Here is a 27,448-nt window from a genome sequence, read left to right on the forward strand (position 1 = left end):
AACTAAGCAAAAACAAAATCTTGTGGACGCTGTAGTTTTCTCATGAGTTGTATGGTTTTGAATGGTCAACTTGGTCAATAGTGTTTCTTCTTTTTAACATCCTTGCCAACTCGTTTCACTTTCTTCCAAGATATTAGGACTTTGCCTTAACGTTTTTAATATATATGTATATATATATATATATATATATATATATATATAAAAACCTTTTAACCAGGTTATTCTTTTTCAATGGATTAAAAATTAATAAATAAAAGCCTAGTCCCCCTCCTCTTCATTCCCTCTCTCGCAACTATGGTTTCCAGCTCTCTCCCACTTGTCTTATCCGCATCTTCATTTCCTTCAAGTTCTAATCCTGATTCATCTCCCACGTCTACTTTTCTTCGGCCTATATCATTTAAGCTGTGCAAACCCAATCCTATATTCTCAAAACCTCTCAAATACCCGCCGTTGAAGCTTTTGCGTTGTTCCTCGAACGAGACCGTTGAAGATGGGTCGGTGGAGCAGTTTTTTAGCAACAACTCTGTAGCGGATTTCTTGAGATTAAAGAGAGGGAATCACAGGAACAGGTGCGAGTTGCAGACTGCTGTTGTCAGTTATCGTAAGAGGCTTCCCTCGTCTATTCTTAACCCTTTTGTTCAGGTACTGATACTACCGCTCAAGCTCCGATTCTAATTCTGACTAATGTAATGAAGAATCAGTTTTATGAATTCTAATTCCGGGATTTTCTTGTTTTTCTTGATGGTTCAGGTTGATTTGGTCTCAACGATTCATATCGCGGATAAAGAGTATGTTTTGCTAATTCAGACTTACAACCTTTATGAGATTACTGGTAATTTTATGTTTTGTTTCTGTCATGATTATGTGTTATGGAGGGAGGGTTATGCTTAGTTATCTGGTTTCAATTTTTATCTGATTTTATTTTATTTTATCCCAAAAGAGTGTAATATCTTAATTTGAAGATAATTCAACTTGAATGCATTATTTATAAAGGAAAATCTGAAATGTAGATGGATATTGCTGATAAATTATAAGTTAATGGAATGAAGCTGAATGAAGTTCTATTTAAAAAAAAAAATCAAAATGAATGAAGCGGAGCGTCATTTGGACTGGGAAGTCTGTAGCCCTGTATGAATGCACTTGAGCGGTGAATAAGCAAGAGGTTTTAGTTGAAAAGTGGATGATAATTAGTAAAAGTGATGTTAAAAAGTTTTTGTATACAGGTAGGACTCTAAACCTACTTGTATCTTGCTTTAAGAATATGCTCTACAGAAAGGCATGGGAAGAATGATTATATTGATTAATCAAGCCTGCTGATGAAAATCTGGGTTTTGGTTTGGCCTGCCTGCATAAAGAACGATGAAAATATGTTAAAGTTAGAGTTTTTTTTTTTTTTTCCTTAATATTTCTTCTGAAACCTTTCTGTGGATAAAAGATCCAGTTGCACGTAACAACCTTTTTTCAATTAAATTGGTCGAATGACTAATCTTAGCTTTAGGTACTTTGAAACCCTTCAAAAGGAACTTGCACAATATGATTGTGTTCTGTATGAGATGGTGGTCAGCAGGGAGAGTTTGGAAAATAGAAGGAACCCTACAGCAGCAAAAAGGCTCAAAAGTTCACGTTCACGGGGTTTCAATATTCTAAGATCCATGCAGCAGCAGCTGGCTCGAATACTTATGCTTGATTTCCAATCAGATTGTCTTGATTACCAGGATGATAATTGGTACCATGCAGATCTTGACTACGAGACCTTTAAGTTACTTCAGGTTAGATAAAAGTGTCGGATGCTTTTATGATGTGAAGTTTGATGTCAACTTTATATTCAACAATAACATCGTGCTTCTACATCTAATGTTCTGAATCATGTTTTATCCAGTTTGAAAAAGGTGAAAGTTTCTTCACAATTGCTATGGATGGGGCCCTTAAATCAACAAAAGCTTTAATACAGCCTGCTTCAATCCCTGAGGACCTTGATTCTTGGAGATCGAAGCTTCTTTGGGCTTCACGTGTGCTAACTATGCCTCTTGTGGGTCTTCTGAATATTGTTGGTGTTTGTGCGGATGTGGAAAGCCAGGCTTCTGATTATCTAGAAGTTGAAGCTTTATCAATGCTTGACTTTGGTGCTGCTATGAAGGTTTTCCTGGCAAAAGTATTAACTTCTGAGTAAGTTTTGGCAAAATATTTATACATCTATATTATATGGGTTTTAGAAATGCTTGAAAATGTCATGATACTTTATTTACAAGGAAACTCAAAATCTTAATTTTGCAGTATTTTGTATGTTTTAGATGGTAGTAGCTATGGTATTTCGTATTTGGGCCGGAAAAGGGGGCAGAGGGTAGTTTTTGCATTTGAACATAAGTTCATATATATTATATGACAAGCATTGTTAATAAGAGAATGATGCGAAAATATAATTTGTGAAGGTTCACACAAGTGACAGCTTTTCCGGAAGGGAAATCTGTTGTCATTGGTGAGAGGAACCGAGCTGCCATAGAAGCACTCAGAAGAGCAATTGATGATGGTCATAATAAGATAGCTATACTGTATGGGGGTGGCCACATGCCGGACATGGGGAGGCGCTTAAGAGAGGAAGTTGACCTGGTTCCTTCCCGTGTACGGTGGATAACAGCTTGGTCCATTACACTACGAGATTTCCCGAGCAGTTCCTTTCCATTTTTGAAGACAATGGCTGAAGTTTCTGGCTGGTCATTGAATCGATCCCAAACATTGGCATTGCTTATCTTTTCTTCAGTCCTCGCATTGGATCTCTGGTTCTGTGTACTCTTTGGTGGAACTGCAGTTAACTGGATCTCAAAAATAGCTTCAAAAGTTGTTCAATAAGTAGATAATGCATAGGTGATGTGAGTATAGCTGTAAATGAAATGAATATGAATGAACAAACATAAATCTATGATTTCTTTATTTATTTTTAAAGGTGTTCATGTTCATTAAAAAAATTGTTTTGTTCATTCATGGTCGTTGATTTAAGGTTATTTTTATTGGGTTCATACTCATTTAATTAAGTTAAATAAGCTAATTCATAAATATTAAACGAACATATTCACAACATTTATAAATAAATATATTTATGCATAATAAACCAAGAATAATTAAACAAATTTAAACAAATAAATTTCAAATGAATATAAATATATATATAAATGAATTTTAAAATAAAATTAAGGTAAAAAATAAAAATATAATTTTATTAATATTATTTTAAATAAATAATAGATAAACAATAAATGAATGAGTTTTAAATGAATTTATTTATAAATATAAACGAATCAAATGAATTTTTATTCGTTTTAGTTTGTTTAATAAATAAATAAGTTTTAAACGAATTTGTTTATAAATATAAACGAATCAAATAAATTTTTATTCGTTTTAGTTTGTTTAATAAATGAATATTATAATATTATTCAAAATTATTTATTAAGCTTAATAAATGAATATAAACAAATAAAAACTTAACATGTCACGATTTATCAAAAATTTTATTTGATTACACTCCTGGACGTGAGTCTTCATTGTATAAATTTTTTCGATCTAACATTCAACACGGATATCTGTTTGTGCCTGTGTAAATATGGACACTTATTTTACGGATACAGCTGATTTTAGAAAAAAAATTGTAAAAATAGCAACTTGACTGATAGTGATTTTATTGAATCCATTCGTAGTGGAAGAATAAACTATTTGATTAATAGGTGCCCTCCACTTAAGGGCATCTCCTCTTTGTTACGAATGTTGGATACTTGCTTGTTTTCATCTTTCTTTTTTCGTTTTTGGGATTGAAATTTGGATTTGTAAAGCCTAACAAAAACCTTGTTCAGGTTTAGCTCTGAACTAGAAAACGATGATTAGCCTATCAAAAAACTCAAGATGCGTGCACCAATTTTTTACTATAACATACATAATTCTGTACATCTGTTTCCATGTATTTAAACAGAAGACAAGCAAGGATGAGATTTTTACACTATTATTATTGTTTGGCCGCCAGCAAAAATTTCAAGAGTTGAATAACTATGGAAGAGCATTGATTCTCACTATGTCAACTCAGCTTCTGTTTTGCTGCATCTCTTCCCTTATCGTCTAAGATGGATTAATGACGGAAGCTTCCTTTATTTATGTTGTTCTTTTCACAAACCACAAAAAAAGCTCCTTGTTTCCTTGACATTTTGCCAACAAATTCGGGGAAGGTCTCCTCTTTAAAAGCTTTGTGAATCAAATTTCATATATAAAAAACTGTTCTACTTTTTTGCTGGCTACTCAAAGTAGTTCATCTTTCCTTTTTTAGCAGCTTGTATATATAGAATTGAACACGTCAGGTTGAACGCCAACCAAGTTTTCTAATTCTAGTTCCAAGCCATATCAATTCATTTTCCCCATAACTAGCAACTTTTACATGAATAAAGCTGTTACTGTTGCAAATTACTCGATGTCTGGAATGATCCTTTAACTTTAATGGCCTCTAGAATGCCATTTTTCTGACTATAAAGCAAAATTTAAGAAACCAACATCCATTTTTTATGTCTTTCTCGTAACTTCAGTGGCATTTCACAGCACCATGAGCTGTCTTTATGAAACTTTAAAAATCCCAAAAGCTTTTTCCTCTTCCATAGTACTTATACTTTTGTCCAAGTAACAGGGAGCTAAGTTTCAGGAACAAAAACAGTATATGCCTTATCATGGCAGCTCTCTTCCATCTTACCAGTCCCTCTATTCCTTGACCATCATCTTTTATCGGAATCGAGTAGGCTTCTCGGATCACCTTCTTGCATTGTTTCTCTCGGAGTGCTTGATTGATTTTTCTCACAAAAGAGGATTGAGGGGGTTTTTTGGCTAGCAAAATTCGAATCTGAAAACCCCATGAGGAGGATTGCATTTTTATGCAGTCCATCTAATTCTTTCATGGTATGATTTCTCATCTTCTCAACCCTGCTTCTGATTACCTTAATGTTTTAGCCGGTCTCTGAGTCCTTTTTGACCTTTTTTTTTTCTTATCTGCCTTGTTCTTGACAACATTTGAGGAGCATCAATTGGTAAAGAAATGCTTTTCCTTTTTAGCACTTTGTAGAGTTTTGGTGGGTAATTACGAAAGAATCCCAAGAAGAAAAAAAAAAAGTCCACAAGAATCTCGATTTCCCTTTTGTTGTTGGACCACGATGTTCATTTTGTTTTTGCTTAGAATACAGATATAATGATATTCACCTGTCAGTAAATGAATAAAGTTTGTCAAAGTTAGTTCCTACTTTTCTAGATAGAAAAACTCAAATTTGGGTTATAAATTGAAGGTACTATTTTGATTATGATTCAAGATCAAATTATTTATCTATGCCTCATATTTTGATAAATGAAAGTTAACAAAATAACAACTATCCTCATCGTCGATTATGTTTCATGTTTCCTGTTTCCTGTTTTCAATTGACAATGAAAGGGGTTCTATTGGGCCTTACTCCTGAAATATATTAGAAAAGATATTCCTTCTGAGATCTTAGCTCACATTGCTATGGTGTCAATTTGTTGCTACTCACTCTCTTAGGAAATGAGGATATGCAATTGTTTATGTTTCTCCAATAAAACACATTCCTAAACAAAGATATATGGGTAATGCAAGATTGCAAAGTGGAGTTGTTCACAAAACAGAGGATTTTGCTTTCTTCAAGCCTCCCCCTCATGTCTGTTTCGCTTTTTATTAGCTGACACAATAGGTGTATCACACCCACGCGATGTCTCGTCTTTTCTGTTGGGTCTTAGACCCTCCACTGAACACAAAATAAAAATTTTTAAGTTACTCCTTTGGTACATTAAAAGGAGACATGAGAATTTCTGAGGTTTAGGCCCGCAAGCAAGCAAGCAAGCATGGCTGCAGCTTTTTTTGTCTGGTCTATGAAGAAAATGTTGAAGTTCACAAATAGATGCTAATAGCAGAGGCATATCTCTGCCTTCCTAAGTCATACCACGTTTAAAACGAGCAAGACAATTCCAGTAATTAATGGATTTTGCTAGTGATTAACAACTATATATAAAGTCTAATATCATGAGGTTAGGAGGAGAGCTGTGCTTGAAAGGTCTTTAGGGTGCTCAAATCAGACAGTAAAAGCTGCCCCCCCCCCCGCAGTTAGCAATATCGCATGCGCAGTTCTGATGCATGTCGATATTCTGGTCTGGTAGTACTCTATTAGATATTATTATTACCCACCTAGTCCTGAAATCTTCAAATCCAGCTCAGAAAAAGAGCAACATCGTTTTCATGATGGTAGTGATGACTTTGTTTTATTAAAGTAAAGAGGCTAAAACTGGCAGACAACTAAGTCTGGGGTCGTTCCATAATTTCTTGTTGGATAGTTCATTAATCACATGTACCCCTTTTTGGCCAAAAGAACAGCAGGAGTCGCGTGCCTGGCTCAAGCCACTGTGAGAAAAGTCAAAAGTGGCTTCAATGGAAAGCACTCTCTACCCTTCTAGAGTCCTACTCAAATATAAACCATGTGCCGGTGTGATGAAACTGTTACTAATCAGGATAAATCGGGGTTTGGGGATAAAGCAGTAAAGCACATGTCTTAAATTTTCCAAGTTTACGTTTCAACTTTTGGCAGTTGATTTTCCAGTCATGCAATTCAGTTCTTCTCAGGAATTGGGCAAACAGCATTGCTACCATCTGCTTCCTGATTCTCAACTGCAAAATGAGACAAGTGAAAGAAAGTGGCGGAAGGAGGTCATTAAATCTGACACACCAAAGCACAAGTCAGATCAACAAGAGGGCGCTGGTCATAGGAGGAGTCGTTTCAACAAATATGTTCTTGCTGCTGGTATTCTTGCCTCCACAAATTCGGTTCTACTTGGCTATGGTGAGCTGTATTAAATTAGGTCAATTGAAATTTAAACTATATGAATCAGGTCTTACTTCTAAATTTTAATCTCCACACACAAGAAAATCAAGATAAAATCCGAGCATTAATCTAGCCGACTTTATGGTTAATTTTTGGGCAAATTTTGTTGCTCGCAGATATTGGGGTGATGAGTGGAGCGGTTTTATATATCAGGGATCATCTCAAGATCACTTCATCCCAACTGGAGATCATGGTGGGCAGCTTGAATGTATGTTCTCTAATCGGTTCACTTGCCTCAGGTAAAACTTCTGACAGTATAGGCAGGCGTTATACGATAGTCTTGGCAGCAGCCACGTTTTTGATAGGAGCAATTTTAATGGGACTAGCTCCATCTTTCCCTTTCCTCATGGCTGGAAGAGTAGTAGCTGGAATTGGTGTTGGCTACTCTCTTATGATAGGTCCAGTCTACACTGCAGAGATCTCTCCGGCCATTACTCGGGGCTTTCTCTCTTCACTTCCTGAAGTCTTCATTAATATTGGAATTCTACTTGGTTATATCTCCAACTATGCATTGTCAAGCCTTCCTGAGTACATAAATTGGAGATTAATGCTAGGACTAGCAGCATTGCCAGCACTTTTTGTTGCACTAGCGGTCATAGTGATGCCAGAGTCCCCTCGTTGGCTTGTAATGAAAGGCCGATTGGTGGAAGCGAAGCAAGTTTTAATTAAAATATCAGATTCTGAAGAGGAAGCTGATATGAGACTCGCTGAAATGGCAAAGGCTGCTGAAACTATGGAACAAGAACCATCTTCAAGTGGCTGGCATGGCCAAGGGGTTTGGAAGGAGTTATTAAGGCCATCTAGGCCTATTCGACGAATCCTAATCGCTGCAATTGGTGTTAACTTCTTTATGCAAGCTTCTGGAAACGATGCTGTCATATATTACAGCCCTGAAGTTTTCAAGGACGCTGGAATTCACGATAGGAAACAGCAAGTCGGTGTTACAATCATCATGGGAATTGCCAAAACATGCTTCGTTTTCATATCGGCTCTTTTCTTGGACCATTTTGGGAGGCGGCCACTTTTATTGTTGGGCTCAACAGGGATGGCTGTTTCATTGGTTGGGTTGGGGCTGGGCTCCAAATACCTTCAAATATCCTATGACAAACCAGTGTGGGCCATTGCCTTGTGTATAGTGGCTGTGTGCGCCGATGTCTCCTTCTTTTCAATTGGGCTTGGACCTATCACATGGGTCTATTCTTCAGAGATATTTCCAATGAGGTTACGAGCCCAAGGTTCAAGCCTGGCAATATCTATCAACAGGCTGGTTAGTGGGATTGTGTCCATGACATTTCTAAGCATTTCAGACAAGATTACCTTCGGGGGAATGTTTTTTGCACTTGCAGGAATCATGGCGGTTGGTACAGTTTTCTTTTACTTCTTTTTGCCTGAAACCAGAGGCAAGAGCTTAGAAGAGATTGAGATTCTTTTTGATGATAACCCTCCGGATGGAAAATACAATTCCAAGTTCTTTTGTTTTGCCCACTAATTGAAAAATGATCTGCAAACATATCTCTTCCATGTTTTGGGTACGTAGTAGTTTTGGTGGAGCTATAAATAAGGAAAACCTTGAAGATTGTAGATCATCAGATGAAGACATGGCTTGATTTCTGAGGCAAAAGTCAGTGAGATGATACAAGTAAAATGTCACAATTTGATTAAGCTTTTCGGGACTGGAGTGTGCACATAGATGCACAGTTGTAAAGAGTTGCATTTTCTTTTCCTAATTTCTAGTACATATGGAGAAAATCAAAGGTTGTCCCCCAAATTCCTTGGTACTTCTCTTTGTTGAAATACATGGAGATTGTATGGTACATATTTGATATATATATATATATATATATGTATATGATGAGATTAAGTTGTCATGTCTTTCCTTAACTGCATGTATATCTTTTAGCATGTTGGATGTGTTGATGGACTGAGTCTAATTTAAACATGAAATACATGTTTACTCAATAAATGCATATATACTATATACTCAAAAATAATAGTAATGGAGAGGAAGTACGTAGTATACATGTTAAAAGAAACTTCAATATACATGTTTACTCCAACAGAAACATGAAATACATGTTTACTGATCAATAAGCCATTCTATATACATGTTGCAGCCATTGGGATTAACTTTTTTGTGCAAGCTTCTGGCAATGACGTTGTTATATTCAAAATAAGAGACAGCTTTTCGGTGTTAATGTGATTATCGGAGTAGCCTAGCCAAGGCTGCTTTTGTTTTGATTTCAGCTCTTTATTTGTGCAGGTTTGGGAGATGGTCTTCTTTGTTGCTAGACTCAATTGAGATGGCCGTGTTCTTGGCTGTGCTGGACATGGGTTCCAAATTTCTCCAACACTCGAAAACTAAACCTCATTGGCCAATCATTGTGTGCATCATGGCAGGCTGTCTGCGCTGACGTTTCGCTCTTCTCAATTGGGCTCAGTCCGGCACAGGCTGGTGAGGTGAGTGGGGTGGTGTCCATGACATTTCTGACAATATCCGAGCAAAAAAAATTTTGGAGGATTTTTTTTTTTTTTGGTGCTTTCAGGAATAATGGTGGTGGCACAGTGTTTTTTTTTTTTTTTTTTTATCTCTTTGTTCCATAGACCACAAAGAAAAGCTTAGATAAAGATAAAAGTGGTGATGATGAAAGGGTAATGCAAATGAGAGAAATGAAATGCTATTGCTTTCAGAAACAGTTAAAAAAGGATTGTACTTAAAATTAGAGTCATTCGTACATGCATGATGCATCCCCTTAATCATAATACTTCTTTTAATAGTTTTTGACATATATATATATATATAGATATAAATGCAGCATGATACTTTCACATGATTTACATATCCAAGCTTGCTAATTAATTGGGAAAATGAACCGGAAAAATAGCTGATTTTACATGAACAGGAGAAAAGAACAAGTTCCAAAAAAAAATCCCAAATTTTTTCTCCTTTCTGAAAATATACACTTGATCACCTCTAGAAATATACATCTATCTTTCTATTCTAAAAATGTATACACAAAAGGAATAACATATATTTTTAACATTTTGAGAGATTTTATAATTATATTATTATGTCTTTAAAGGGGTTAGTTCTTTTTGAATCCTTCATTCAATACAAAATATTTTTTTTGTTATCTTGATGAGGAAAAAAGCTAATTTTAGTATCTCACAAACTTGGCTTACATCTTGTAATGGAGGATCTACATACTCTATAGCATTTGTTTTCTTGACAGTCGAAGTCAATAATGAGGTTAAAAATGTTGCAGTAAGCTGCTCGTTAAGGCCAAATGTAAAAGACAACCGCACATGAAAATCTGCAATGTTTACAAAAGGTCAGAATCCACATGGCATGGCAAATGCTGCTACCCCTCTCCCTACTGGTCAAGCTTCAGGAAATCAAATGGGGTGTTTGCTTTTGATTTGAAATTTTTCCAGAGCCTTTCGTAATGATGACCTTAGAGGTTTTAAAACCTAGCATTAAGATAAAAATGGAGTCAGGAAATCTATGTCAAAACAGAAGGGTTTCTACTTGTTACTGAGCTTAACCACATACTCCAATAAGCTGAACTCAACCACTCAAAACTGTCTGTTAGCTCTTGGTGTGGCATTTCAAAAGGGTAAGAACTGCACCTCTTTGATATGTTTTTTTGTTGTTTGGAAGCTTCCTAGACGGTGAGATACTCCTTGATAGTCTTGATGCCTTGAAATTGTGTGTGTTTAAAGACCCTTATTTTTGGGAAATGAACATGTATAGTCTGATTTTAACAGTACTCTCTAAGATTTCAACTTCTTGGTGTAGCCGAAGCCTTAGACGTGTATGCTTGTCCTCTAACGTACAAGTTTAAGCCAAACGCTAGCATATTGACAAGCTTTTAAATAAAAATTGTACTTTTGTTTCTTCCCTTCTTATACACCATTGATTTGAACGTCAGAACATGTCTCATAATATCACTTCCGATACTCTTTGATTATATTTTTTGTGATAAGTTTAACACGTTTTTCATCTCAACCTTCAACCGATTTCTCTCACCAAAGCCCAAAATTACATCAATAATACTAGTTTGAACGAGGGAAATTAAGGGTGACAAAATATAAAACATGGAAATGGTTACAAATTTACCTTTGTCCTCCATTTTCATTAATCTAGGGGTGTTTTTTTTAAATAGTTTCCCTAATTTTCTCTGACCCTCACAGGCTCACAGACACAGGTGGAAGCATCGCTTGCACTGTAAGCTTAGTTTCTTTTTTTCAGGTTTGAAAAGTAAAAACTTCGCAGCTTTTGATCTTACTCAAACTTCAATGGCGTTTCATTAGAGTTCAAGCTCTTGTAATTGATCAGGCAAGGCAAGGCAAATAATTGTTTTGGTTGCGTTTAATAGTATATATTTGTTTAAATGTGACTACTGAGCTAGATTGTGATAATTTCATAATGATTTTGGTCATGAGAGAAAATCCGAAAAGAAGGTAGACATTTCAATCTTTAACTTTATCCCTCCTACCGGTAGGTCGAAATTTGGTTGTTGGCATATAATAATAACATTTAGTTTAATAAAGAAAATTGAAATTGAAATTTTTGTCACTAATAGTTGAGCTTTATTAATAGAGTGCTATATTTTAATAATTAAGATTTAAATATTAATAATTTTAAATAAAAAATTAAAATCCATTTGTATCGAAAACGAATCTAAAAATAAACACTTACAAAGAAAAAAAATATCAACAAAGATAAAAATAATTCTGATATTTGTATTCGACACTTAAATTAGTATTTAGAAGAGATAAAGCACAAGTAATTATCTTACAGTCCATTTACTAATATTGATGATATTATAAATCATTGAGTGATGTATTGATACAATGTTAAAATTTTAATTTCAATTATCAAAGTTAAAACAATTTCAAATATATATTAATGATATCATGAAGTTGTTTGCTAGGACTAGGAGTAGGTATGTATTGGGTATGATGAATCACATGTTTATAAAGTTTTCAAGCATATTCCTTTGTTGGTTAAGCAGCAAATGGAGCCCCGTTGAATTCTAATTGTAGCAACCAATTTATAGGTCAAAAGTAAAGGCAAACAAATGATGCCATTCTTCATTGTCTATAATAGGACGGGAATGTCACGGTTATGTTCTCTACGATCGGTGTCCCACTCCCTTCCTAATATACATATACATATATATATATGATGTTATTTCAAACTCCTCCCTTGAACCATCCCTTTTGAAAGTATGTGAATGTGAATGTTAAGTGGTAGCAATTATTTATTTATAATTATAGACTGGTTTTTTGAAATATTTTATGCCACATTTCAAATTCCACAGCACCCAAAAAAAAAGTTTGCCACAATTATAGTGGTAGGATTTAAGTGGTACCACGAACATTTAAAAAGCTCTTAATAATGACCTGATACTGTTTTTTTAGATCAGATAAAGAGACAGCATCCGGAATGTGGTGGATTTTCCCTGACCCTTTCTTTAACAGCCTTTTGAATATCCCTATTGCCCAAAATCAATAAACAATGCAAGAATTACTCAATTATCCAATCATGAACATGCTACTCTACTCTTCAATAATTGTCAATTACCCAATTTACAGGGAAATTTTCCATGTCATGTTCTCTTTTTTTTTTTTTTTAACCTTTGTAAATTTTGTTTCTGATTTTTTGTCATAAAGGAAGGGAAAAATTATTAACGTTAAAATTTAAAATTTAAATTTATTTAATTAAATATTTTAAAATTAATACATAAATCAATTAAATTAAGCATATAATTTATTTTATTTTTGATTTACTTATTTGGGTACCAAAATTTGAATTTCAAATACAACCCAAATCCCTCAGCAGTTAATTAATATTTTGTTTAATTATTTTGGTCCCCTATTCCTGCAAATCTCTCCATAAGTTAAAAATAAAACATGTGGTTGGCTGGCATTTACTCTAAGGATACCATACCTGGAATTCATTTCCCAAACCAGGATTGACCTGCCCAAGTGATTACCTCTCTTTTTCTAACCTAAAAAAAAAAAATCTCCATTTTCAACTGGCCCTATCAAAGATTTATAGTGCTAATTAAATTTCAAAATGAGTAATTAAACTTTTAGTTGGACGAATTTCTACTTGCAAATTTGAAATTTAAAGCACATAAAAAAAATGGTTGCCGGGGGTGATTTTAAACCTATTTTATTTTATATATATAAAAAAAGTCTTCGCCTTAAGCCAAATTTCTACAGGAAGGACAAAGAAATGGACGAAAAAACAGCAGAAAGTTTTCACCATACAACTTATTAAATTATTATCATAAAAAAAACAGCAGAAAGTTTCCACAGTCCCACTTTCGGTTTCTCTTGTATTTATATAAGTTTTCTTTCTCCATAAACCGCCACTCTCCTTTCAAAAAACAAAGAAAAAAAATCAGACTCTCTTTCCCTGGAAATGGAGAATCGATTCAAGCTAAGAATCTCTCGAATGTTTCGATCTTCGCTTGGCTCCTGTCGAACCCGGAACATCTCGGACGTTATTGAAAAAGCGGTTTCCTCACCTCAAAACCACCAGAAATTCCACTTGATCGAGCCATTGTCGTCGCCGCCACCTAAGGCTCGAGCCTTCCGTTCCGTTTGTAGACCCAGATGCCCTGAATCATCAACCCAAGGCGCCATCAATCATGATTGTATCATGGTTACTCCTAGAGAAACTCTCCCAAGACGTAAAGTCTTTGCTCGTTACCCTCCTTTTCTTGTCTCCGCCGCTGATTTTGATGGCCGAAAGTGCCCTCCTGCTTCCCCTATTTCGCCTCTGAACCTCTTCTCCTACTGTAAAGACTTTGGTTTCTATGAGAAAAAGAAGAGTTTAGCCGGACACAAGAAGAAAAAGAAGAATAACAAAAGGGTTCATCTTAAAAGCAAGAATATTTCTTCTACTACCACATTTTTCAGCTCATCTTCTCAAGAAAGTGCTACTAATAGTAACAATTATGGTGGGTGGTGGTTTAGCAGTGAAGATGAAACCGAGATTCTTTTCTCTTCAAGGACTCTTTCTTCGGATTCATCCGAGTCTCTCCGGCAACGTTCTAGTCACAGGAAAAGATGCAACACTCGTCGGAGAAGAGCAAAGAACAGGAGCGGTGACATGGCGATTCTACCATTGGAAGGAGCCGATAAAGTCAAAGATAGCTTTGCTGTGGTGAAACGTTCAAGTGATCCCTACAATGATTTCAGGACATCAATGGTGGAGATGATCGTTGAGAGACAGATATTTGCAGCTAAGGATCTCGAGCAACTGTTGCAGTGTTTCCTGTCCCTGAACTCTCATCACCATCATAGGATTATTGTTGAGGTTTTTACAGAGATTTGGGAGACCATGTTCTCAAACTCGTCTTAAAATGTAGAAGAAGAAAACTGTCAAGTGTTAACTTTGTTTGTTGCTCCTTGTTTATTTTACTGCATGTTCTTACGAAATGTAGTACTTTAATTAGATTTTAGAGCTCTAATTCTGAAATTAACGTTGTTAATGGGATAAGCAATTATCATCCATATTTTATCCAAACATTTTGAGTGTGTTTTCTTTTTTTTTTTTTGCTCTGTCTCTTGTACTTGTAGCTAGCTATAGCTGGCTTACACAGCACTGATCAAATTAAGCATATGACTTTTTTATTTTTTTCAACAGTGAATTTTATTGTCTCGATGAAAACTCTAAAGTGGAATTTTTCTTCAAGTTAAGCAGGGATGGGGTTTGTTTGTTCTGGTGTTTGTTTCTCTTTCCATTGACATATTACAGAAGGGGAGAACTGTTACCGAAAAGATAGGCCAGAAGGAAGCGGGAGGAGAGGAAGAGAAAAGAAAGAGCAATGGAAAAAAGAGAAACAATTTTTGTTTTGTTCTTTTGAAAAGACAGGATTTTGGATTGCTCAAACTTTTTGAGCAATGAAGCATAGACTTTCTATGGGCTCAACTTGAAAAAGATTCAAAGGACAATGAGATACCATATGCTGCAGCAATCGTTTGATTTGAAAGCAGATACGTTAGAATTATGACACCAAAAAAGTTGTAAATCTCAGTCTTCTGTGTTGGACTTCTGAAAAAACTTCTTTTCACGCAAATTACCAATCGCACAAAAGAATATATACAAGCAAAAGGAAAATCCACTAAAAGTTGTTTTTTTTAGCCTCAATTTCTATTCTGAAATTATTTTCTTAAGAAAATTTTATTATCTATGAAAACACAATAATAGTTTAAAAGACTACTGGCTTACTCTAGCTCTTAGTATCATTATAGAAGCAAGGGGTAAAACATTAATGGTTTATATAAATCGTTTGTTATAAATCTTTCATTTCTTCGTCTAACATTTTCGTCAAATAAAGAAATCTGACAAGTACACCAGTTTTCAGTACGACGTATAATGCACCCAATATTGAGTTTGTCGTAACTATCGGAATAACATATGCCATCACTTTATGTAATTAAAAAGGTTGGAGCAGCCTATTTACTTTGAAATTTTTGACACTAAAAATGAAGAAAATAAGGTAGGCGCGGTTATGAGTAGGGCAGAAAGGCAAGGCAATATGTGCTTTGAAGTTTTCCATGAACAAGGAAACGTGGGTATCAAAGGATTTTTGAGTGGCGTGAGCTTAAAGATTAAAAACTACACAATGGAATGAGAAAGATCGAGTGAAGGACAGAAAGGTTGTTGGGGAAGGAAAACTTGTTGAGGTTTCAATAAAGACAAATTAGAGAGAATGTGAGGTCTGCAGGCTTCTGTTTTCCATATTCGGGGGACTACTGGTTGCTCCCTTTGTTTTTCTTTTTTGGCCGTCTGTCCCTTAGGCTTGAAAGCTATGTAACATTACATAAGAGAAAAGAAAGAGACAAGTAATGGAAGGAAAGCGGTTGGTTGCGTTGCTTTCTCTTCTGATCTTTCTCGTATACATGTATAAATCATGCATTTATGAGCACCGGGATTCTTGTAAAACAATTATCTAGGACATCCCCTCCCCCCTTAGTATTCAAATTTCGCAACAGATTTTGCAGCACAAATTGCCAAAGCCATTTCTCTATTAAGGTATACAGATTAAAGCATGTCTGATTTTGGCAGTAGCATATAAATATGTAGGAATAGTTGCTTGCCTGCCTTTTCGTTGCGTTGGCAACCTACTCATTAATGGTCGCATTTTCTGGGTTCTTGAGCCCTTCCCCCAAAGACTTTTTTGAAATGAATCTGATGACCAGCATGTAATCTGGGCTGCCATGGCTTTTTTAGCCCGTAGCTGTCAATGATAACCTAAAAGCTTTAGGCCAGCCTTAATTTTGATGATGCTTGGGCACCCATGGACAAATTGATGTAGCCCTTTAACCTTAGCTAAGCCCATTCTACGTGTTTTTGCTATGTTTCTTTTCTCTTGGGTCTTTTCTGTTTGACATTATATGTGGATGGAATTATCCAAAATCAGGCAAAAGCAAAAATTATCATATTATTGAATTTTTGAATGATTAGACGTACGTTAATATGGTTAGAACCATTTATGAAGGATTACATTGTCAATATTAGCTTTATGTATACCAAGAGTCCAAAATCACATTTGAAATTGAATCTAAAATTTTACTAAATTGATTCATGGAATTATTATTTCTCTATTCTTAAACCAACGATTTAAAAAAAAAAAAAATCTCCTGAAATTAAAGAAGCCTTGAGAGGGTTGGTTAGGGTAGGTCTCCCTCTTCATTAAAGACTAGTTCCAATCCTAAAGACAACGTGGCCAATTACAAGTGGTCAAATACATTAGACGTCTATATGACCAAGTCAATAAGTCGTGCCCCCAGTCTCTATCACTCTCAAGTCTCAATCTCTTTTCAGCAAATCAGGCGAGCCGTCGCCAAATAAGGTAAGTAAAACTCCTTTTTAACCTTTTGGTTAGACTGCAAGAAAGATCTTGACGGCCATATACGGTCATGTCCTTAACTAACCTATGCTACGGCCTACTTACCATAGTTCTATGGAATTTTTATGTGTCTTCAGCTAACTAGTTTAGTTTCTTGCTGGTAACATCCCAAATTCCCAAGCATGAAATCTTGTTTCTGTTGTACCATGCCTCTATGTTAGATTAAGTGTATGGTAAAGGCTTGAACTGTCTAATCTTTCAATTAAATAGAAATTTTATTAATGCTACATTGCTTTCTTAAAAATATTTCGAATATTTTTTTTGTTTAAATCAAATCTATTTCATTCTAATTTTGATGTTTTATAAAAAAAAAAATTTTTTATTATTATATACGACATCATAATAATGTAATTTTTTTATTAATCTATCATACATTGATTTAAATATTGAAATACATTTGGAAGTACCAATTATAATGCCCCTTGACTGTACTATTTGAATTTTGACAAATACCATAATTAGGTTAACTTAATTTGTTGTTTTATATTTTTATGTATAGTGATTAAGTTCTCAATTTCTTAGAGGTAGCATGTGATTAATTAGGATTTAGGAGGATTATTTATTGGGTTATTGACTTGTATAGAAAACATTAGGACTAAAGTAAGGTAATGAGTCAAAAGAAAATTTAATTCTTGGGAGGTAAATATGTACATATAGGACCATAGAAAAGGTAAAATGTTTGTGTCGAAAGATTGAATCTCAAAATGTCAACCACATATAGTTCATACTTCATATCTGTTTGGTAGGTTGAAAATCAATTCTGTACTTAGTACCTTGTGATTATTAGTTGAGTAATCTGCTTTCTCAATTCATATACCATTCATTCATAGTAGGTCAGGTATCTAACTCCTATTTTTTCTTGTTTTTTTTCGTTTATTTCTGTGTTTTTAGGTGTAGGGTGGGTACCCTTAAATTTGTCTCCTCAAAGATAATAACCCCTAGAGTGGCATTTGTCTTTTTTTTTTTTTCCTGATTTTTTTTTATATTTGATAATTTTTTAAAATCTTGATTATTTTAAAATTGAATAGAGATAAATTCTTATAGTGTTTATTTTTTTTATTTAAAAAATTTAAATTTAAAATTTTATTTAAAAAAGTTCGAACTTTTTATCAAACTAACAAGCATTAATGGATAGCTCTTATATTATTATACCATAAAAACCACTTCCATTCCATTAAACGAAACTTGAGAGATGTGTCTGTAAAATCCCAATCCCCACCCAAAACGTAAAGGAACTCTTAGATTTTCATATCCAAACAGTCCTTGTACTCTCTATTTCTCTGTCCGCAAGTCCAAAATGAAACTCCTCACCAAGCAAACTAGAAGCTCAAGTTTGAACATGGATTATAAATCATTAATTCAAAAGAATCCAATATTTGATGGCTATTATTGAGTCAAATTTCTCGGCTATTATTGAGTCAAATCCAGCATTATACTATATCTTTCCTATTGTACGTATTGTCACCTTTCAAAAAAAAAATTTTAAGTGATATTTTTTAGGTTAATTTCTTATCATCAATAATTCATCATTTGTTTCCAATTATCATCTTTTGTACTTAATAGGAAACCCAAATTTTCTATTTTTCCCATCCTATATAATTCTTAAACTTCAAATTGAAGAAATTTGTAGCCACGTTTCAAGAAGAGGTGTGTGTTACTGATTTTTTTTTTTCAATTATCAATTTATATATATTTTTTGTAGTTATTTGTTTAGTAAAATGAATGGTTGCTTTAAGTGATAAAAGAGATCTTTTCTTTGTTATCTTAATTCGAATTCGTTAAAAGATTATGAACAAGTGATTTTCATAAATTCAATAAGTTTCGATGTAAATAAATTTGTTTAAATTTGTTTAAATAAGTTAAAAAAAATCCAAAAAACCTTTGAGACTTAAAAAAAAAAAAAAAACTATCTCCCTCAGACAAGAAAATTGAAGAGGTGGAAAATATACAGACAAAACTCTGCAATATACCTTTTTGTTGTAATTTATGCAGGGAATAGAGTTTACAGAGTAAAAATGGTGGAAATCCAGCTAGTCCGTGATTCACGGGTTGGTTTTGATTATTATTCAAAAAGTTAATTGATCCTGCAATTCCACTGCATTGTCATCATCATTATCTGTAAGCCTAAATTATTTTTAAGATCATTCAATCAAATCAGGAAGCTCGTTGAACAAATCAATCACTAGAAATACCCAAATGATTAAAAATGGCAGACCAAAATTTGATTGGAAAAGCAGCAGAACCCTTCCTCATAAATCCATTTAGCAAAGGCGAAAGGCAAGAGGTCCAATTCAACGGCCAGGAAGGACCGCTCCTTTCTTCCTCCTAAAGCGGCTACACACCAACTCCACCATCAAAAGTAAAAGTGACGAAACTATCTTATAAAAAAACCATCGCCAAAGCTTCCATAAAAACTTTATTGATATGTTCGATGATCAGCTAGGCCATGTGGGGACTCTTTGGTGAGCAAAGAACAAAACACAGACAGGAAAGGAGCGTGTGAAGACAAAGAAAAAAGATTAAAGTGGAACCCCAAACTAGAGAGAAAAGGACCCTTTCTCTAATTTCCACTGTTTCAAGTTTTATAACAACCTTGAGTGGCTCATTCACCTCTATTATTTGTATAAAGAAAATTTCACTGATCAATTCATCACCAACACAGATAGGGAAACAAATAATTCCCCCTATAATCGAATTCAAAAGAGTAGTTGATTACAAATGCTGCTTAGAAATTCCATTTCCAACACCAAAAAGTTCTTTCAGAAAACCTTGCGGAGTTTCAAGTCTTTCTTCTCTGGTTCTGAACCTTACCAAAAACTACCCAAAACCTCTCCTATCAATCCCTATTCATTCACTACTCCCGGCTTTGACATGAATCCCCAAACCCATGCAAGTTACGAAGACCTTGAAAAGTTCTATGCTGACTTCACTGACCGGTGGGACTCGGATAATGGCAAGACAAAGAAAAGAAACAAGAAGAAGATAATGTCAACTTCGACAGGGAAGCAAAATGAAGGCAGCAAGGGAAGTTCCACGCAGTTTACAACTGAAAGAAGAGAGGACACTGATCAATCTAAAATGAGGAGTAGTGCCAACGTGGAGAAAAGGGAAGAAGATTGTTCATATTCAAAGAGTAAGAGAGAAGCAAGGAGTTTGTCAGTGGCTCGAAAGCTGAAGGAACTAGAAATGATGGATATGAGCAATGTGGATCATGTTCTTGACATTGAAGAGGTTCTTCATTACTATTCTCGCCTGACAAGTCCTGCCTATATTGATATCGTCGACAAGTTTTTCATGGACATGTACACAGAATTTTTGGGATCCCTTGCTTCTCAAAAAAGTGTCAATTCAAGACCAAAATTTCGATCAGTGAGAGCCTGATCAACCCTTTTTTTTCTTTTTTTATTCCTCTCAGTTTACAAAATTTGGGACAGGTCATGGAAGGAAGTAGTCATAATTACTTCTGTGACTACTTTTTTTCAGTTTAATTATGATTTAATTGTGATTCGCTGTGTTTATTTTTTCTCCAATCCATCAAATCTTTGAGTTTTTCTGTAAATCTATGTGTCTACTTTTTCTTAATTTCCTTGATTGATGCTATCTGACATTCAATTTGATCAGTTGAATTGATGATTTGAGTTTCTTTTCATCGCTTTGCGGGTGGTCGGAAGACTTGAACGTAGCTCGCTCTCTTTTTTTTCCTCTTTTTCGGTGTTGGGTGGATAAAAAAAGTATCGATATCAAAATAAATAATTCATTAATTCGTGTTAAAATTCTAGTTGATAATAATTATAGACGACCATTGTTCTTTGATCACATAATTTCTATATATTTGAATTGGCGTTGTTTTTGAGTTGAGCCGACCGTTCAAACTTATAAATCATTGACACAAAGTATATAACTGAATTCAACCTTTCGATTCGGATTTTCTCACACGATTTAGCAATTCCAACTTTGTAAAAATCAAATGAAAAACTTAAACAAGTCCATGACTTTAAACTTGTCGATTTCTAACATAATTAAGCTTCTAAGATCGGTAAATTTGGTTGAGTAAAATGGAGAAATTATTGGTTCCATACTACATAAAATGATCCCATCCATATTTCCATAGAAAGAGAACCCATGCCAGCCGAATTTTGAAAAATATCTTCCGGGCTTCTTTATAACCCATGGTAATGAAATATGGGGATTGAGTCCCAGGGCCGGGGTCGTTAAAGATGAAGAAGAAAAAATGGGGAAGAAGATCTTCCCTGGTATATATATTTTGCATCCTGTGAAATTAAAGGTGAATTGTTCATTCACTTGCAAACAAAAGGAAGCAAACATTACTGTCTAAAGACTTCTTTTTAGTTTTTTCTACGCCAAATAATCTTGAAATGAAATGTGATGACAACTAAGAAAGCAACACCAATGATGTCTTTTTTTTTTTTATTATTTTAAGCTGTAAACATCATATGAAGAAACTAGGACACCCTTATTTTCTTTTTTTTATGATTGAGATGAAAGAACAGAATGACTTTTTGACCTTGCCATGGAACTTGAAGGAGAAATGTGATCACAATTGAAGCAATACTTTTGACAACGTTAGTGTACTTGAAACTTGAAAGTTATTTCATTTGGTATATGTGTTCATTATCGAGTAAATATTATATTCGTCATAATAGAACGAAAAGATCCATTCATAAGAACAGGAAATAGATATTTACGTTTTTTACATGACATGGAATTCTACAAAATAACAATATAAAATTCTGAATTTGGTGTCAATAGAAAAAAAAATAAGCAAAAAATGATAAGAATCAATATATATGAACCATTAATAATGTTAGAGCATAAGATATTAAAAAAGAAACAAGATGTTATTTGGAAATACTTCAATTTGAAACCAAAAAAAAAAAAATAAATCTGTATATTTTATGATATAAGCACATTGAATATGAAGGTTAAAATGTTGGCACCTCTCTATTCGTCTGATTTTCTAACAGTAAGGGAAGAAGACCAAGTTTGCACTCAAATGATAAAAAATAGTTTAATTTCATTTTTAAATTTATTAAAATTAATGATTAAAAAAATATTTTTTTATGTAAGCTGATACCTCTTCTTATATTGATCAAATAGGATATATAGGGTTCCCTCTGAGCAAACAATTACTAATTCATATATGCCACCTTTTAAAAGTTGAAAATATCATATTTTTCAAAGAAATCAAATCACTCTCTCAATGCTTACATATGAAGTATTATATATCTGAGATTTTCCTAGGAAATCAAATCAGCCTTTCAAAATTTCAACCAATCAATCCTATGATTGGTTTGCTTCTTGCTGAAATTGGGCTTTAGGGTTCCTGGGAAACTAGATGGGCTTCCAAGGATATAATGAAGCGAGCCATAGATTGGAATTGGATCAAGATTAGATAGTCAGGCCAAGACTCTTCGTTGGGTCTCAGAACCATGACCAACAAAGAAATGGTAAGTTTCAAGTATCTTTGATTAATCTCTACAATTTAGGGGGAAAAAATGAAAAAAAAAAAGAAAAAAAGAAAAGAAAATGGACAATAAGAACAATATACGTACATAAAACCCTATTTCTCACTTTTTTTTTGTTCATATATATTCCTTTAGGCCTTTAGTATGATCATATGGGTTATAGCACTTTAACTCCCCAAGCAGCATGATGAGAATTGAGAAGAAAATTATATACATCACATGCACAAATTAGTTTTTTTTTTTTTTGCTTCTTCAAATTTTATTATAATTTTTTCATAATCAAATCATCAAATTAAACGTGGCTTTTCTCTAATCACAACCTTCTATCATAATAAAATACTTTGTACAAAACGACAATTAACCCTAAAACAACGAGACAATGACTTCTCTTGGATTGCCAAAATGCCAAGAAAATACTTGTCACCCAACCTTTTAAAAAAAAAAAAAATTTTTCCCACAAAGAAAATTTTAAGGAAATTGAAAGGGTATATTCTTCTAAAATTTGGACCCCATTTGCAATTTGGCATAATCTTTTGGTGTGCAAGTGTAACGAGTCCAACACTTTTAAATTACATACCAAATTACCAAACCATCACAATGACACGTGGTGGGTCCTACGGCAGTGATGGGTTCAACATCTTTCTTTATGGTTTAACCCCTGCTTTAAGGTGAATCATTGGGAACCGTAAACGTGTCGAACCCATAACTCCAACTTTCACCCGCCATCTACATTGTGACACGATCTAGCAACAAAAGGGTCAATCTGTCCAGTGGTCCCCATCCTAAATAAATAAAATAAACGAAGAAAAGAGTTTTGAGATGCCAATGGGACCCATCCTTTTCTATTATTGACAAATACTGGGACCCACTTTAGCTCCCCGGGAGAGATTGGGTCCCACGTGATCCTACGCTCACGTTATTCGGTCGTCACACGGAGGAGAATTACCATTATTATTGGTGGTTTTGTTTTGACTTTGCACAAAGCAAAATGCTAATCTTAATTAATTAAAAATAATGAGCGGACGCTTTTGCTTGTCCTCGCCCCTCACGTGGACCTGTGATTATTGGGAAAACTGAGAAACTCCACAAGAAAATATGGACCTACCAGTATTTTAATTTAATAATTTAGCAGTGTTCTTATATAGTCATAAGCTTATTAAAATATATTTTTTTGGGAATGTCCTTTTACGCAATCGAAGAGGCGCGGTTGGAGTGAAATTTGGGAGTATCAAAATTCTGTGCCGTTGACGCGAGCAAGAGCAGGGCTCGTCACAGTATTTGGGGAAATCTATGTGGCATTGCGATCCACGCGGCATGCTGTTGATAGTTAATGTTCGTCAGTTCTGCCCAATTATTTAACACGATAAATTGGAACAGTAAAAACTGTTGTGTATAAGTTTAATAAATAAAAAAGTAAAATTAGTTTTTAAAAAAATTTTAGGTAATGTTTGATTTTAAAAATAAAATTATTTTTTGTTTTTATTTTTAAAAAAATAAAAAAAATGAGTAAAAACTTATTTAATAGTTAAAAATAAAAATAAATTTTTAAAAAATAAAAATAAAAACGAGTTGAAATATTAAAATAAAAAATATTTTTAATTATGAAAATAAAGAATGTATATTATTTTTTTTAATGTTTTCTAAGTTATTATATATGAACACTTTTTAATATCATTAATTAGTACATATATGTTATAATTATAATTAGATGACATTAATAATAATATCATTGAATAATTTATTTATTTATTTTATTTTTAAAAATAATTTTTATTTTCGCTTATCAAATACATTTTTTTAAAAAATAAACAATAAAAATTTTATAAAAAAAATAAAAAATAAAAACAAAAAGCATTTTCTCATACCGAATGAAGCCTTACTCTTTGTTATGTAAATTGCAAGTACAAGTGCATTTGTGGTCATAATAGCATAAAATTAACGATTAAAATTGGAAATTTTATATTGAAAACTTGAATTTAAATCTTAAAATTAATAAATTATGAGGTGAGAGAGTTAATTTTTTTTTATCGTGTATGATTTTTTTTAGTTACAACAAAAAAAAAATTACAATATTTTTAAATCTCTTAAAGAATTTCTTTTTCATGCACGAGTTTTAAAAAGTACGGAAACTTCATAGGAGGGGACCAGAAAACCTCAAAATATTCGTATTCATATCACATATGGATTTTGGCAAAGCACTCACGATAATTTCAAAGCCTCAAAATACGATGAAACATATAAACTCAAGCCCTGTGCTTCAACTCAACAATATCTCTAATTAAAGAACCAAAAAAGATGGATTAAATTTGCTCGACGATTGGATGCATTCAGGATATGAGAATTATGCAGCTTTTTCGATATATCTAGTAATGGATGGCCAACTATTAAGCGTAGAAGCCAAGATCAAACCTTCATCCGATCGATTCTAATGGACCAAAATCATCTTGTTCTTGAAAACCCAGCATCACATCTTTGAAATAGTATCATTTCACGGAATTAACCCTCATTCACATGTTTCTTTATCATAGTTCCATCATTGACCTTCACATAATGTGATTGAGAAACTAGATCAATATCCATCATTAATGTAATTTTCAAAAAAATTCTTTAAAAGACGTTTTCAAAAAATAATTTGGTTAGGAATATCTTAAAATTATTTTTTAAGATCAAATTTGATGCATAAAATTATTAATAAAATAAAATGATAATTATATTTAATTTTTATTTTAGAAAAATTAATATTCTTTCCGTAAAAATTTATTTAATTCTTTTTAAATGAAAATGATTATATTTAATTCATCAATTTAAATTTATATGTTCAATTATATTTTTAAAAATTATATCAATAATTTAAATTATATAAATTAAAAAAATAATTTTAATAAATAAATAAATTATTTTATCATAATTTTTATATACATTAAACATAAAATAAAATAATATTATTTATAATATCATTTGATTTGATTTTATTATAATATTATATATCAAACCCAACTTAAAGAATATTATATTAAATAATATTATTTTTATTTCTTGAACAATTTTAAACTTTTTTTTTTGTTCAAAAATTTTTAACATCGTTATGAGCTGTCCTTTTTAGGCACCAAAAAGGAGGTGGTCGGTCACGTGGGATTGAAATGGATTCTCTGTGCTATTCACCAAAAGGAAAGAAATATTGCTGCCAAAAATTCAGTTGCCAATAAAAAGAAAGCATGCTACAGAATTTTGTACTGTTAGGAAAGCTTACGTGGCGTGCTGTTGTTGGGTATTGCCAATTGCCGTTGGCATCCAAACTTCTTGGGCTTCACTTTCCACTTTTCCACCAAATTTTTTTCTTGTCAAAGCATTGACAAAAATAAAAAACGAAAATTAATTGGAATTTATAAATGTTACATAAAAAATGTTAAATAAAATAATCATATTCATAATTTTAAAATATTAAGCATAATTCTTAATTAAACTTATAATTAAATCATTTTTTATATATACAAAAACCAAAAATAAAATATGCAAAATCTAAAACTAAAAACAAAATTAAATAGGAAAGGTGGAATCCAAGATATGTCTCGTGCAGCAACTAACTAAAAGCCACCCCCCAATAGCGAAAATGGATAAGGCGGTGGTGGGCGCGCCGCCATTTCTCCAAAATAACCGAATTGCCCATTCCTATCATCATACCCTGCTATACTAGTCGCTCCCGACGAAGTCACCGCCATGTCGGTTCCAATCACTGATGGTGCCACCGCAACCGCCGGTAATTTTTTAGTTACTGTGGCGCAACCGTAGTTCATGACTTGCCCCACAATTTGTTTATTATACCCCAATAACTCTTTGGAGTACTCAGGCGATGGCGACGATTGATAATTTGAGCGACAAAAGTTGTTGTCTATATCGAATCCAGTTTCTGGGGACGAAATTACTCCTGGATGCCTTTCTTCTTCTTCCTCTTCAGATTTTACTGAATTATTCGAAACGGCCAGGCTTGAAGAAGATGAATACGGGGATGGCATCATCGTCAACCGTCGCTTCTTGTCGGCGTTAAGTTGTCTGGTGCGTTCCTTTTCGAGCATCATACGAGGAAGGAGGTCAGGGTCTTCAACAACTTTGTAAAGAAACGCCATCATTTGTTGCGGGCGTCTCTCAGTGGTTTCTAAACGCCTGTTCATGCCTTGTAACTCTTCTTCCAACGACTTTTGTTCCTCTTTTAGCCTCGCTATTTCCATGACTATTTCCTCGTCGTTTAAGTCCTCAGTTTTCACTTGCATGTATGGATTTTTATTATGCTTTCTTCTTACTATGTTCTTCAAGAAATGCTTTTGCCCTCTGAGAAACCATTCATTTGCAAATTCCCACTTATCCGGATCCACCTTCTTGAAACCCTAAACACCAAAATAAAAAACATAAAGAAAAACCCTTGAAACAAATGCATCAACTTAAAAACACCAGCAGATATTATATTCAATTTAAATTTACAACTACTTAGTACTTACATATGTATTAAGCTGGCGAACGAAGCTAGAAAAATTGTTATGCTTGAAGTAAACAGGCAAAATCGTCTGAGAGAAATCTAAAGGGTCGATGACTATAAAACTGTTATTAGCTTTACCCCAAGTGATCAAAGTGTCAGTCATCGGATCATTGACCATCTGATAAGTTTTCACAACGAACGGCGCAGCAATGTTAGTATTACTATTGACCTCCATATCAACACATAAAAATCAAACTTTTTGTCCTTCTGCTACTTCCCTGTAAACTTAAAAAAAAAAAAAAAAAAACAAAGTTTCCTTCTTTCTAAGCCAAAAGAAGAGAAGAAGGCAGAGACAATTGCAGAGGGCAGAGGGCTGAGTTGGGTTTTGCTGCCTTTGCCCTTTGGGTGGTTTTTTTTTTTTTAAATATGTTTGAGATAGAACCATAATATATAGTGAGGCAAAGTACAGTGACGAGAGGGGTATCGTGGCTATCATCCGGACGGCTTTGATATTTCCTGGGGTCAGGAGATGGGGACCCACATGGCACCGCTTTTATCATCTTTTGCTACACGTCATGGTTCCAATGGGTTTAGATATTTTCCAAGCTTATTATTCCAGTGCGCTTCACATACGCGCGTGTTCAGTGCGTCTGCGCT

The 27,448-nt window shown here is 33.8% G+C and overlaps 5 protein-coding genes across 7 annotated transcripts; 4 read left to right on the forward strand and 1 right to left on the reverse strand.

Annotated features, from left to right (window-relative positions):
* The first annotated feature begins 213 nt into the window (after positions 1-213).
* On the forward strand, positions 214-2,932 carry LOC111303212 (uncharacterized). Of its 3 annotated transcripts, none has more exons than XM_089742149.1 (5): positions 214-642; positions 751-788; positions 1,499-1,769; positions 1,880-2,166; positions 2,430-2,932. In XM_089742149.1, the coding sequence occupies exons 1-5, from the start codon at positions 295-297 to the stop codon at positions 2,845-2,847; spliced, it is 1,362 nt and encodes a 453-aa protein (XP_089598275.1). In that variant the 5' UTR covers positions 214-294; the 3' UTR covers positions 2,848-2,932. The 3 variants fall into 3 exon arrangements, with proteins under 3 accessions (XP_089598275.1, XP_022755047.2, XP_089598276.1); XM_022899312.2 differs by having other exon boundaries at positions 219-642; positions 1,493-1,769; XM_089742150.1 differs by having other exon boundaries at positions 219-642; positions 1,565-1,769.
* A 1,304-nt stretch (positions 2,933-4,236) lies between these two features.
* LOC111303213 (putative polyol transporter 6) lies at positions 4,237-8,894 on the forward strand. The gene is made up of 3 exons (XM_022899313.2): positions 4,237-4,923; positions 6,644-6,860; positions 7,019-8,894. The coding sequence occupies exons 1-3, from the start codon at positions 4,879-4,881 to the stop codon at positions 8,389-8,391; spliced, it is 1,635 nt and encodes a 544-aa protein (XP_022755048.2). The 5' UTR covers positions 4,237-4,878; the 3' UTR covers positions 8,392-8,894.
* Positions 8,895-13,232: 4,338 nt separating this feature from the next.
* LOC111303214 (uncharacterized) lies at positions 13,233-14,562 on the forward strand. The gene has a single exon (XM_022899315.2). It carries the CDS (start codon positions 13,336-13,338, stop codon positions 14,278-14,280), a length of 945 nt encoding a protein of 314 aa, XP_022755050.2. The 5' UTR covers positions 13,233-13,335; the 3' UTR covers positions 14,281-14,562.
* Positions 14,563-19,221: 4,659 nt separating this feature from the next.
* LOC149515448 (uncharacterized) lies at positions 19,222-20,584 on the forward strand. The gene has a single exon (XM_089742494.1). The coding sequence runs from the start codon at positions 19,553-19,555 to the stop codon at positions 20,213-20,215; it is 663 nt and encodes a 220-aa protein (XP_089598620.1). The 5' UTR covers positions 19,222-19,552; the 3' UTR covers positions 20,216-20,584.
* A 5,133-nt stretch (positions 20,585-25,717) lies between these two features.
* Positions 25,718-27,216, reverse strand: LOC111303216 (heat stress transcription factor C-1-like). Its single transcript, XM_022899318.2, has 2 exons — positions 26,814-27,216; positions 25,718-26,702 (listed from the first exon to the last, which is right to left on the reverse strand). The coding sequence occupies exons 1-2, from the start codon at positions 27,024-27,026 to the stop codon at positions 25,905-25,907; spliced, it is 1,011 nt and encodes a 336-aa protein (XP_022755053.2). The 5' UTR covers positions 27,027-27,216; the 3' UTR covers positions 25,718-25,904.
* Positions 27,217-27,448: the final 232 nt, after the last annotated feature.

Source organism: Durio zibethinus, chromosome 13 (genome assembly GCF_047325235.1).
Source record: "Durio zibethinus cultivar Kanyao isolate XHJ-2024 chromosome 13, ASM4732523v1, whole genome shotgun sequence".
NCBI lineage: Eukaryota > Viridiplantae > Streptophyta > Magnoliopsida > Malvales > Malvaceae > Durio > Durio zibethinus.